The sequence below is a fragment of the Marmota flaviventris genome, chromosome 2 (assembly GCF_047511675.1).
Source record: "Marmota flaviventris isolate mMarFla1 chromosome 2, mMarFla1.hap1, whole genome shotgun sequence".
NCBI lineage: Eukaryota > Metazoa > Chordata > Mammalia > Rodentia > Sciuridae > Marmota > Marmota flaviventris.
Genome location: NC_092499.1, coordinates 35658582 through 35672571, shown reverse-complemented (window position 1 = coordinate 35672571; position 13990 = coordinate 35658582). Strand labels below are relative to the sequence as shown.

Below are 13990 nucleotides of genomic sequence, written 5' to 3'. Positions count from 1 at the left end.
TAATAACTGCTTATTTCCATCATATGAATAAACTACTACTCTTTAATTCCATTATTCATTTATTATATTTACTGCTTTTAAGTGGCACTGCAGCAAGCAACCTTACAAATGCCTCCCATCTCACATTTTTTAATTTCTTTAATATTGAAATCAGAAATTAGAATTGTTGGGTTTTAAGATATGTTTTAAACTAGCTTAGGCACATTGTTCTCCTAAATGGTTGTATAAATTATTCTCTGTGTAGTTATTTTTCTGTATCTGAAAGAGTATAAACACCATCTCTGATTAATTTTTCCACACGATGTTGTCAGCCATTAAACATTTTGTGGATCTCAAAACATGAAATAGAATTTTCTTTTCATTTATTTCCTCAATTACTGTGGAGGTTGATGTTTTATGTGTTTACTGAAAATTCCTATTTCCTTTTCTTTGAATTGTCTTTTATATGATGACCTGTTTTTATTTTTTGGTTTTAAAATTTTATTTTTAGTAAGTAGCTCCTTATCTAAACTTCTTGTCTAATTCTTAGTTTTATAGATCCATCATAATTTGTGTCTAGTTTTAAGCTTTTTAATGGGGCACACATGCAGATTAAAATTGTTTCATCTTCTAATAATTCTCTTGGATATTAAAATTTCTAATAATCAAATAATTTCAGTGGTTTTAAATTTATTTAGTGTTTCTATTTTTTCTTGAGTTACTTTTTACAGTATATATTTTTCTATCAAATTGTGTCTTAGGAGTTTTAAAATTCACTACTGAAATTATACATAACTTTCTCTTAATAAATTTTTAATTTCTAGTTATGTCAATTTTTAATATTTCCTATTATAGTTTTTATTAATTTTTGATGGTTTCTATATCAAACTATTTAACTTCGTGGCTTAAAACCACATAATTTATTTTTTTACAATTCTAAAGGTCATAAATCCAAAATCAGTTTTAGTAAGCTATAATCATGATACCAATGGGTCTGCTTCCTTCAGAAGGTTGTAAGGAAAAAATCTTCTTTCTTGCATTTAGAGGTTTGAGGCTCTTCTCATTTCCACATCTCACCACTTTTTAAAAAGTTGTCATTCTACTGTCTTCCTCAAATAAGAGTCCTTTCCTCAAATAAGAATCTTGGGCCACGGGATAATCCAGGGTAATCTCACAATCTCAAGATTTCTAAATTAATTTTATCTACCAAGTCCCTTTAGCCATATGCTATTTTGACTTGTGTTCCCCTATAATTCAGATGTTGAAGTCCTAATATATACGACTTTGGAACATGATCTTATTTGGAAATATTGGAAAAGTCACAGATGGAGTTAGTCAAGATGAGTTCATGCTGGGATAGGATAAGTCCCTAGTCCAATATGACTGGGGTCTTTATTAAAAAAAAAAAAGGCACTTGAAGAGACAAGGACACACACAGGTTGAAGATAATGGGAGGAGACAAAGAGAGATAACTATCTAAAGACTAGGGAATGTTTGAGAGGGGTTGAACCAGATGTTCCCTAGAGCCTTTGGAAGGGGCATAGACCTCTGACCCTGGGCCACAGGTCAAATAATAAATTTCTGTTGTTCCAAGCCATCCAGTCTGTGGTATTTTGTTATAGAAGCCCTAGAAAACTAATACTCCATGTAAGATAGTACGTTCACAGACTCTGGGGATTATGACATGAACTGCTTAGGGGCCAATATTCAGCTTACCACAAGGTTCAACTATTTTATGTTTTCCATTATCAGTATTACTAAGTATTTTTATTTCTTCAAAAATATTCAGCATTGAATTTCCCTTTTTGTTTCTTTGTTTTTATTACCTATTTGATTAATTTCTAAATTCACATTTGTTTTTATTGAAGTATAATTTAGAAATAAATTGAGTAATAAGTGAAATAAGTGGGTAATAAGTATATGGTTAGAGGAATTTTGAAAAGTGTGAACAGCCTTGAAAAACACCCCTATCAAGAAGCAAAATATTTATTTCATTCCATCAAGATCCCTTGTGTCCAAACTGAACAATCCCTAACCCACAGATGTCACCCCTGCTCTGCTTTGTTTCTTTTTGGGTTAGTTTACACATTTTAGAATGTCACAAAAATGGAACTACACAGTATACCCTTCTGTGTCCAACAGTTTTTCTAGAGGTAATGTGATTAAAGTTTATTCATGATGTTACATTTATCAGTGGTTCAGTATATTTTATAGTTGACTAATATTCCATTGAATGTATATAGCACAACATACTTAATCTCTTATTTGTGGGCTTTATCTCTACTTGATTGCTATTAGGAATAAAGCTACTATGAACATGCTTATGAAAGTCTTTTGTGGACACATGTTTGCATTTCCCTTGAGAAATGCCTAAAAGTAGAGTTTTTGGGTCATGATAGATGTATGTTTGATTTCATAATTATCTGCCCAAATCATTTCCCAACTTACAATCTAACCAGCAATGTTTGAGAATCTGGTAATTTTACATTTTTACTTTTAAAAATAATATTAGATTGGGCTGGGGATGTGGCTCAAGCAGTAGTGCGCTCACCTGGCATGCGTGTGGCCCAGATTCGATCCTCAGCACCACATACAAAGATGTTGTGTCCGCCAAAAACTAAAAAATAAATATTAAAAAATTCTCTCTCTCTCTCGCTCTCTCTTTAAAAAAATAATAATAATATTAGATTCATATAGAAGCTTAAAAAACTGTGCAGAGTACCCTTGCACATCCGACTTTCTTCAATGGTAATATATTACATAACCATAGTTATGCACCATTACTTTACATATCATTATCAAAACTGCAAAATTAATATCAATGTAAAAGTAGTTACTAAACTACAGATGTTACACTTGCCAGTTTTTATATGCACTTTTTTCCTTTGGTATATAATTCTATGAAAATCTGTCATGTGTATAGGTATGTGTAATCACCCACAATTAGGACACAGAACTGCCTATGACTCCCCCAAAGCCCCCTGTGACACTCTTCCCACCCATAACCCTCGGGAACTATTGACACTTTCCACATTCTTATAATGTTGTCATTTTCAGAATGTTATGTAAGTGGAATATATATAATGTGACTTCTGAGATTGACTTTTTTTTTTTCACTCAGCATAATACTCTTGAGTTTCATCCAAGTTGTTGCAAGCATAACAGTCCATTCCTTCTTATTCATGGACGTATTCCATTGTCTGGCTGCACCACAACATAAGTATCTACTGTGTGATACTTTTGAGATGTGTCCTATTTTAACTGTTTAAAGTTAAAATAGTTTATTTCATTGTATTATTGTTTAGTATTCCATTATAGAAATAAATCATGATTTGATTGGCTTTTAACTGGTTATTGAGTTGTTTAAGTGTTTAACAGTTTGGAGTTCTTAAGAAGTCCCCAAACAAATGTTCTTATGTGGATATGTCTTGATTTCTCTTGAACAAATACATAGAAGTGGGATTTCTGGTTAAACATTAAGGGTAATATTTAAGAAACTGCTAAATGACTTTCAAATGAGGTTGTACAAATTTGCATTTCACCGAAAATGAGTAAAAGCCCCAGTTGACCCATAATTGAATGGATGTTTATAACAACCTCAAACACTTTAACTATTATGAATTTTTTTTTGCAAGTTGGTTACTCATTAAACTAAGTTTCTTTTATTTACTTTAACAACCACCCTTCCATGCACCTGCACTAGTGAATCCACACATTTACTTCATCACCTATCTGTGCAAGTGAAAGCCAGTCTGTGTTTCTGCCAGTCTAAGGCCTGCAGCAGGCTTGGCTGGGGCCTCAGCTGCAGGTTTGAGTTCAGGCTGCAGGTGCCTGGAGAGCACTGTGCTCTTGCTGCACAGAAGTAGATGGCTGAGTCTCCAGGTTGAGAGTCCGTGATGAGCAAGGAGATATGTTTAGCACTTTTGTTGAAGAAAACTGTGAATCTTCCAAATTCTTCTTTTATCCTAACTGAACTGATGGCTACCAATAATGCTGGGCCTTTACCAGGGAACTGCTGGTACCATCGGAAGTAGTCAAATAAACTGTTCTCATAAACACAGTCAAGCACTGAAATCCCTCCTTCCTGGACAGTCAGAGATTGAGGACTTTGCTTCATTTGCTGCTGGTCACTTTTTCCCTTCTGTTGGCCACTCACCCCTGCTTGGAAAGATGACAAAAAGTCATTAGGCCAACAAATTTATATTTCCCTCCTACGCTTCTACCTGCAAGATTTGTCTGTGTCTCAATTTTCCATCTCCCCGTAATAATCACATGAACTGGGGCTTTTCCTCCACAACTCACAGGTGAGGTGAAGGCCTAGGATTAAAAGTGATGCTCCCAGGATCTTGTCCATTCCTCCAGGAGCCACAGCCCAGTGAGAACCCAGCTGGTCTTCTAGGCTCCCCAGACAGCTGAGCTTCACTCTAAGTTTGCGAGCATTGCAATTCTATCAACAGGCTCCACCTTTGCGCAAGAAATTTTGCTGAGAACTTTTTGACAAGGAAGTACTTCCTGTTTTGTCCAAATTTAGAATTGTTGAAAATACACTTAGGGGGAATCAAAAATCCCCTCCTTACACATGGATTAGGATCAGTTTAAAATTCCTCTCTGCTAATCCCCTTCTACCTTTACTTCATTTCCCCTGGAATATTAAAAATCACACACTAGGATTGTTTGGCTTGTCAGTAGAAATCATTTTATTTTACCATGGTGGAAGACAGGGACTCCTATGAAGCCACAATATCAGCATGAATAGGGACATTTTGTTTTTATTTTAGGTATTAATTAAAGTTTATTAAGGAAACACATGGGCATAGTATCTCATTAAGCTAAAGTCATGGATCAGAGAGAATATATGAGAATATAAGAGAATATATGAGATTCATAGAGAATATATGATCCCTTTGTCCTGAGGGAGCTTAAAGGTGATTACAGTCTTTCAGATGTTTCCAGATTTTACATGAATCTGGGCTATGATAGAAGGTAATTAAATCTATTTCAATTTCCTTGTCTTTCTTGCAAAACATGGTTCAGGTAAATTAGATGCTTCTAAGAATATACCCGAGGAAAACAAATTAGTAGTGCTGAACTCTCTGTTCTGGAGGAGCTCAGATCTTCACATAGATAAGAGGAGATGGCAACACTCTGAAGACAGAGGCTGTGGCCATCCAGCAAAGCAGCATGTTTTGTGGCTCTCACCTTGAGTTTGAATAAACATATAATATTTTCTTCACAGCTTATTCTCATGGGTGAAATAGGACAATATGAAGAATCAGTTTGGTTGTAGGTGTTCACAAGGGAAGCACAGAGGCAGAAGTTGAGACTATTCCAAAGCAGCCCCACATGCAGGAACTGTTTGAATTATAAACAATAGAAGTTGAAAGAACATGAGGAGGACATCTGTTTTTCTGAAACATTGAAAGGATTTGTGTTGTATCATATTTAATATCATCTCAAATCCACAGAAGAACAGCATCACAGTCAACAGGAGATTGTGGCCCACATTCCTTAATCTAACATCCTCGGGGATTTTTAAGTTGCATATTTCATTTTAACATGTTTTCTTTTTCATTTACTCATTTGGACATGTATTCAACGTACCATACTGTCCCCCCATAGAAGATATATTCCAAAACGCCCAGTGAGGGCCTGAAACCTAAAAAGTACCTTACTTACACTATACTTTTTTCCTGTGCATAAATACCTATGCATGTATAAGCTTTCGCCTTTTCAGTAAAGCAAACATACTATGGTTCTCCTTGGCTTATCTAGATTGCCACCCCTACTACTCTTGAACTTTGGGGTCTTTATTAAGTAATATAAGTATTACATGACCACAGCACTATAATACCTGGACAGTCAATCTGATAACAGAGATGGCTACAAATGGGCAGGTGGCATGCGCAGTGTGAGTGTGTTGACAAAGGAATGATTCAAGTCCTGGGTGGAAAGGAGCAGAATGCAGGAGATTTCATCAGCCTACTTGGAACAGTGGTAATTAAAAACCTATGAAAGGCTCATTTCTGAATTTCCCATTTAATGTTTTTAGTCCATGATTGGCTCCAGGGACCTGAAACCCCAGAAAGTGAAACTGAGGATAAGGAGGGACTGCTGACTATTTACTGAAGGCCTAGTAGGTGCCTACTAAATGAACAGTGCTTGCTCCCCAGTCATGAAAAACACAGTCCCAATCTTCAGTCAGCCTGGTGTAAATATTCAAGGACAGCAAGGCAAAAACCCACCCCAAAGACCTGAATGTCTAGACAAATGACACAAGAAAGAGTGAGTAATTCTGCTTCTGGACCCAGTCAGAGAAGGGCCCTGACAGAGGAAGATCTTAAACTGGGCCTTAAACCCAGTAAAAAGACTCGATCAGAGAATTCCAGGCATAGGTTAAGTCGGTGTGTCTGGAGATTAGGCTGCGTGTGGGTGAAAATATCATAAACATATTAAAGGAGTTAATACGACCCTGACCTTGAAGGACAAATGTGTCTGCCAAGATATATTACCTACCTAAGTCGTATTTTTTCAACCCTGAGACCAGGATGAACAGATACTACTTGGATAGAAGGATAGATACATGGATACATGTTTGATATCAAAATAAATTGAAGAGGAATAGATAATAACAGATCACGAGACTTTTACAAGGCTAATCTCTGGCTACCTAAGGAATATAGGTAGGAGAGGCAAATGTTAACCTTCACTAGAGCAGCATTGCCCCTTTGTGGCTGTGTAGGGAGGTCACACTGAACAATTTCCTACAGCCTCTTGAAAATGTCCAGCAGCCCCTCATAAGAGCACTGATGTGAGGGGTTGAACCCATGACTTCTTCGGATGGAAGGACATTTTAGCCTTGGCTGAGTTCACCTGTGAGAGGCAGTCTCAGGAAGATCAGGAGGAATTGGTTGGGCTGCTGGATTCATGGCTATTGTAATGTCAAACATGTACCACACCTGCTCAGGGGTCCCCTCAGAAGCATACATTGGTCCTCAGGTGGAGTCAGTGTCAGACCCGGGTGAGCCCTTCACACTGAAGAGAACATGTTCTTAAATAGCCTCTAGATTAGGCAATCTTTCTACATTTTTTGTCAGCACTGATATAATCATCTTTTTGTTTTAGCCAAAATAATGAATGTGTGGTGACATTTACTGTGGTATTCACTTCTCTTTTTCCTGATGCCTAATGGTGTGGATTAAAAGTCAATAAACATATTCTGCAAAGGGTCAAATAGAAAATATTTTCAGCTTTGTGGGTCATTCAGTTGGTTACAACTGAGAGCTCTGCCAAGGCAGAATAAAAAAAGCCATTAACAACACAGAAACAAATGACTTTGCTTTGTTCCAGTAAAACCTCATAAAAATAGGTGAACCTCTGGAGTTGGCTCAGAGGTCATGTTTTGTTGACCCTGATGTAAAACATCCTTTCATGTGCTCATTGGCTATCGGAATATCTTCTTTTATGCAGTCTGCTCAAAGACCTCCTACTAGGCCCTACGTCTTCATTTCTCTATCTCACTGTGTTGCACAGACTGACCTTGAACTCATGATCCACCTGCCTCAGCTTCAGTTTCTTGAATAGTTGGAATTACAGGTTTGTGCTACTGTGCCCAGCTTTTATCCTTTGGTTTGTGAGTTGTTAAAAAAAAAAAGAAAGTTTTTGAGATAGGAGAATTTTTATTTTTGCATGATTCAAATTTATAAATAACTAGTTCCATTAAACATGTTTCTGTGTCACTGGATTTAAATTCTAATATGTACAGTTAGGAAATCCAAAATCAATTTTTTTTTGGCAGTATGAGTACTGTGGTGTGTTAGTTTTCCATTATAATTTTCTGTGTAGGCAGTTTTTTGTTTCTATAACAAAATACCTGTGGTAATAGTCTTAAAGAAAGGAAAGGTTTATTTTGGTTCACAGTTTTGAAGGTTTCAGTTCATGACCAATTAGCCCCATTACTTTGGAGTCTAAAGTAAGGTAATATATTATGGAGGGCACACATGGCAGAGGTTTGTGCTTACTTCCTGGTAGCCTGGAATTAAAGAGAGGAAGAGAAAGTGGCTCCTTGGAGGGAAGGCCTCTAATGACCTAAGACCTCTTACTAGGCCCTACCTCTTACTATCACCAGGCTGAGGACTAAGTTTTTTTTTACACAGGGCCTTTGGTAGACATTTCAGATTCAAACTGCAGTAGATTCAAATAAGTTAAAAGGACCAAAAACACTGTATCATGTAAATAACAACCATAAAAGGGCAGGAGTTACTATACTATTATCAGACAAAATATACTATAAAACTCCAAATTACCAAAGATAAAAATAGATTATTTATGATAATGAAAGAGTTGATAACATTAGGAAAATATAAGTTATAAATGTATATGTATCTAATGACAGACTCCCCCAAACATGTGAAGCAAAAACTGTCAGAATTGCAGGGAGAAAGAGAGAATTCAACAAGGGTAGTTGAAGATTTCAGTGCCTCAGATTCAGTGATAGATAAGAAAACTGGACAGAATAATTGCAAGGCAATAGAAGACTTGAACAACTCTGTAAAGCAAGTAGATCTGACATATGTCTGCTCAACAAGAGCACACATTCTTCTCAAGCATGCAGGGAACACTCTGCAGGACAGATCAGGTGCTAGGCCACCCAACAAGCCTGGAGAACATGCATGGGACTTAGTCGAGTGGAACATATGCCTTCAGACTCATCCCCACATCCATTTATCATCTAGGAGCACTCAGTGAAGTTTCCCTTTTCTCTGCTGCTCAGGGGAGATGGGCTGCAAGTCCAGTATCTGCCCAGGCCTGTGGTCACACTCTGGTGAGGCAGACCTGGATGTGCCTGACACCAACTAGGCTGCATCATTGCCAATAACATCTTTATCTGAATGATTTTCTCTCCTTTTCATTCTTTCCCTTTGGGAATCCAGCACCCTGCCATTTAATATTTATATCTATCCAGTCCTCTTATTAGCTGCTCTGCTAATTCCAAGTTAGAGATTTATAGTGCAGAAGGTATAGACAGAGAAGGAATGTTAAAACCATATTCCCAGACTTATGAGGCCAAAAATATCTGTGGGTAAAACTCTATCATATCAACATAAGTGATAAAGGTGCAAGTGCTGTCCCAGGGCCTCCTGAGGAGCCTGTGGCTGGGGGAGGGGCCGAGCGGCTGAGGGTTTGTGCAACAGCTGCAGGTGCCTGGGCTGCACTGTGCATCCACCGCACAGAAATAAACCGCAGAGTCGGTGGTCTGGGAAGAGGAAATGTACAAGGAGCTGCGGCGTTCCTTAGAGACTGTGGTGGACGTTAGTCTTCCACTCTGCTTTGTCCCTGAAGGAATGTAAAACAGGTTGATGAGGCGTCCCCCGGGATTTTGGCGAAACCACTGCACATTGTTCGCAGAGGTAGAAAAATTGCACAGCAGAGTGGAACTGGCTCCTTCCTGGAGGATCAGGGCTGGAGGACTCTGCTCCACCTGCATCCCTCTCACACCTGATTAGAAAGAGAAAAACAGTTACAAGTGACAGTCACGGCAAGGCAACATCTACGAAAACACCCCATCCATTATGGAAATTATAGAATGTTTGCAAGACTTATGAGCTCCTTTTCCTCCCTCTCCTCCATATGCTGCAGCTGCAAAACCCTTGGTTCCCTGAATTCGAAGCAGCCCAACTCACAGCAAAGGTGGGTGCACAAAAGCCCCAGCAGAGCGCCCAGCTGCCTCTTCATGACTTGGCCTGGTTGTAAGACAGGATCCTGGGATGGTGGGTGTCAGGACTTGGCTCTGAAACTGTTTCTGCTCCTGCAACTAATCAGCTCCACCTACAAACCCTGCTCAGACCCAGACACTGCAAGTTCCTTTACAGCCCTCTGTGCCTGAAGCCCCTCTGCCAGCCTAACCCTGGCTGAGAATCTGGGTGGAGCCAGGTGGAGTGAGGGAGACAGGCGAAGATCATTAGTCCATTACCTGAGGGACACTTTCTGATAAGCCTGGAATGGTAAGGAGGGTGCAGGGACCTAGACAAGGAGGGGGAAGGGTTCCTCCAAAGGAAAACTGCCTCATCTGTGCAGTTAGATCCTGGGGAGGATTATAGAACATCCACATAGCTCAACCCAGAAAATAGGTGTATATCCTTCCTAAAGAACACTGACCTGTACATTAATTCAGGTCAAAGTCACTCCAGTCACACAAAGAAGTAAGACTATAAATGCTATCTAGTATATACTTGATGAATTCTTATTATTGGAATACATTAAATATGAGGACTGGGACTCTCCTGGAGTAATCAAGATTTGTTGAAAATATTAGTATAAGAAATTATCCCTTAAGGGGAAAGGGTGTGGGGGAAGGTTGGTGAAGGGGAACTAAATTAGGGCTAGGAGGAGCAAGAAGCTCTTATGTGCTATTGTACTATAGAGTGACTGTAGATAATAACAATGTACTGGACCTTTCAAAAACCAGAAGAAAGGATTTAAAAATTTTCACCATAAAGATACGATAAATTTTTGAGAGAGAGTTATGTTTGACCTGATTTAAATGTTGCAGAGTGTATACTCCTGTCAACATATCACATGGACCAGGCGTGGTGGCAAATGCCTGTAATCCCAGAAGCTTGGGAGGCTGAGACAGGAGGATTGCAAGTTCAAAGCCAGCCTCCGCAACTTGGCAAAGCCCTCAGCAGCTTAGCAAGACCCTGTTTCAAAATAAATAAATAAAAATAAATAAATAAATAAAAGGGCTACAGATGTAGCTCAGTGGTTAAGTACCCCTGGACCCTGGATTCATTTCTCAGGCACTCAAAAAAAAAAAAGAAGAAGAAAAAGAAAAAGATATCACATGGTCCCCCATTAATAGAGTTTTTATGTTTTTATATATCAGTTAAAAATAAATCTAAAAGAAAGATTTAACATGTAAGAAATGACCCAAACAAGTCTGTGAATCACGGGGTGGGGGGTTGATAAGATCAATTCAGATGTCATTTCTACATGCTACCTCGGATGGGAAATATAATTCTCATCCTATACAAATGTCCTGTGGCTCATGCCTTAAGTTCCGTAAATCCCCTTTTCTTTATAATTCCTGTTTCCTATTACATTTATACTTCTATAATCTCCCTTTTCTTCTTACATTTTCTCTCTTCTAGCTACTAGAAAAGGATAGAAGGAATATTAAATAAAATATTGCACTAAGTGGTTATGAAATAGTTTTGAACCTGTGAAATAAAGTTTGAATTTTTCTTTGCTACCTAAAAATCCTAGGCAATAAAAGTGAAAACTCAGAAAAAAGAGAAAAATCTCCTTTCTATTCTCTGGGATTCTTCTTTTTTTTTCCTTTTCTTTCTTTCTTTTCTTTTTCTTTCTTTCTTTTTTTTTTTTTTTGCTTTACATGATCCTCTAAACCAGGAATACTTTTGTAAGATGCACAAATAATGATGCAAATAAATATTATGCTAACAAAGTACATTTAGATAGATGTACACTGTAAAGTTCACAGCTGTAAACTTTAAGGAATTAAGTCAGAAAAGAAGCCCTGAGTCAGTCACTGATCTTGTTTTAGAAGTCAGAGCTATTAATTGAAAGGCATATTCAGCAAAAACCAGCTTTTTTATATGCTAATAATAATGACTTCCTCACATAAATCATTCTGTCCTCTCTTGATTATTACTAGCTCTCATCTCTATGATTAGAGAATTTCTAGAATCATTCAACAATTATTCACTCACTATTAGACCCCTTAGGAGAGTCCCTCAGTTTAAGAAGAGCCTATGGGGTCCTCTGGTTGGCTGAATCCTTAAGGCTATTCCTCCCCAGCCCACTCAGAGAGCTCATCCCAGATGTCTTTCCTCAGGGCTGTACCTGTGGATTAACTTGAAGGCAAGAAGAGTCTGGAGGACAGAAAGTAGCATAATTTGTACTTTAAGTGCCCATAGTGACTTTTATGAATGTAAGTTCTTTTATGTAGTGATATTAAAACCATCCTTTTAATTTATGAGCTTAAAAAAAATGAGTTCCTCAGTGTGGTTCAATTTCAGTTTAGCCAATATGTTTAAGAATGTTCTAGATCTGCAGAAATGCAAAATTAACCAGACACTATATCTTCCTTCAGATAGCTTGTAAACAAGACAAACATCTTTATAAATACAATAAAAGCACTTATGGAGATCTTTGGAAAGCTAACCATGTACACATTCTTAAGTCAACTTCACACAGTTTAGCTCTTTGAGGAGGCTTCTTTATCACTGAAGTCAACAGATTGGATAAAATAATCTGGAGAAAATGTAGTTTGGGGGGAAAAAAAGCAATTCTCCAATTCTCCTGAGTTTCTGGATTGCTTGAGAGATGAGATTAATGACGGAAAGCAAATCTCTGATTTGCCTTACACTAATTTATACAACCAACCTCAAGCCATCTCAACCCATCATTATGTCAAATGACATGCAGGCAAGTAACTTTCTTAGGTTTATTGAGAATCCTGTAGTGTAATTCCCTGGAGAATCCTGACTCTCTAGGATAAGAATGCTGCCCATCAGAAATCAGGATCCTTCCTTTTCAATACGGCAAACAACCAGTAAGATCTCTATAGACACTAAGCACTCTATAAGATTTTATTTCTCTGTTCTGTTGGCCTTCAAAGAACAAGCCAAATTCCTGAAATAACGGAGGTTGAGACCCTGGTTCCTTAACCTGCACATCAGGTGGTTTGTATTCAGCTCTGCAGACTCAGGGCACAGAAGTACTCAGTCCTGTTGTTCCAATGATCTGAAGGTTTCCTCAGGTGGAAGGAGTTTTCCCTCTTCCTGAATTCAGCCTCAAAGCCTTGGATGCCTGCAACAAGCAAGCCCTTTTCTGGTATGTACTTCAGGAGGAACTGGAGGCGTCGGCTGGGGTGTTGCTGCACAGAGGGGCTCCTTCAAAAACAGTGACGCAGTGGCAGGCTGGGTCACTGGCTGGAATCCGTGTCCTCCTACAACATCAGTGCTGCGTGTAGAGCTCAGTCAACCCAAGAGTCTTTATTCAGAGTCACACCAAGATAGTGTTCCATCTATGGACAACGGACAGAGTGACAGTCTCTTGTGAACAGGGGCAGCTGAAGCGCTGAGTTTATAAAAAGCCCTTGCAAGCAGTGAGGAAGCTTCCTGGGAGATCCCCTGCAACTAAATAGTCTGAGGACTGGCAGACTTGGACTCAGGTGGCTCCGAGGGTATGGGCCAAGGACAGGGGATTTAGATTTCTTCTTGGGGTTGTCGAAGGCACTGTTAACAAACCCACCTGCCTCTGGCCTCTGAGATTCTTCATATTGTCCCAATCTGAAAAATGTTCAGCAGAGCTCTTCCTTAAATTGTAGGGAAGGAAGGTGTTTTGAATTTATTCTAATAAAAAGGAAAGGCAGTTTCTATCTAGGCAACAGTGCCCTCCAGGGGTCAAAGAGAACACTAAGGAGAAGTTCACAAGGTTTTTTTTTTGTTTTTTTTAAAGAAGATTACAAAATTGTCAATTGCAAATGGGCACTAAGGAATGTTTTTAGAATGAAAGATAAAATCAAAACAAATTATAAATTTTGAAACACATATACTAAAAATCATAGAATTCAGAGAATTACATGCTATTTTATTATTTATTTTATTGACATAGTCTATATAGCTTTCATTTCTAAGTTTGTTTGCTCTCCACTATTTTTTTTTGTACCAGGGATTGAACCAGGGGCTCTCAACCACTGAGTCATATCCTCAGCCCTTTTTATATTTTATTTAGAGATGGTCTTGCTAAGTTACTTAGGGCCTCACTAAGTTGCGGAGGCTGGCTTTGAACTTATGAACCTCCCTGCTTCAGCCTCCTGAGCTTCTGGAATTACAGGCATGTCCCTTGGTGCCCAGCTTGTACATACTTAATTGGCTTTCCTCATGACAATATGTTTTTAATATTTTGTATGGAGACAAAAGAAAGATAATGCATTATTAATCAATTTGTAAAGTTTATGGTACATTATGATGATATCATATAAAGTTTT

At 38.2% G+C, this 13990-nt stretch overlaps 2 gene segments (V, D, J or C); both read right to left on the bottom strand.

Annotated features, from left to right (window-relative positions):
* Nucleotides 1-9756, bottom strand: part of LOC114078987 (T-cell receptor alpha chain constant-like) — a 438631-nt gene extending 428875 nt beyond the window's left edge. Inside the window, 2 exon segments of the C gene segment in view lie at nucleotides 9203-9474; nucleotides 9660-9756. Of these exon segments, the coding sequence occupies nucleotides 9203-9474; nucleotides 9660-9711 (324 nt within the window).
* Nucleotides 3689-4411, bottom strand: LOC139703381 (T cell receptor alpha variable 23/delta variable 6-like). The segment is given in 2 exon segments: nucleotides 3689-4137; nucleotides 4282-4411. Coding segments are annotated over 2 exon segments (486 nt in total).
* Nucleotides 9757-13990: the final 4234 nt, after the last annotated feature.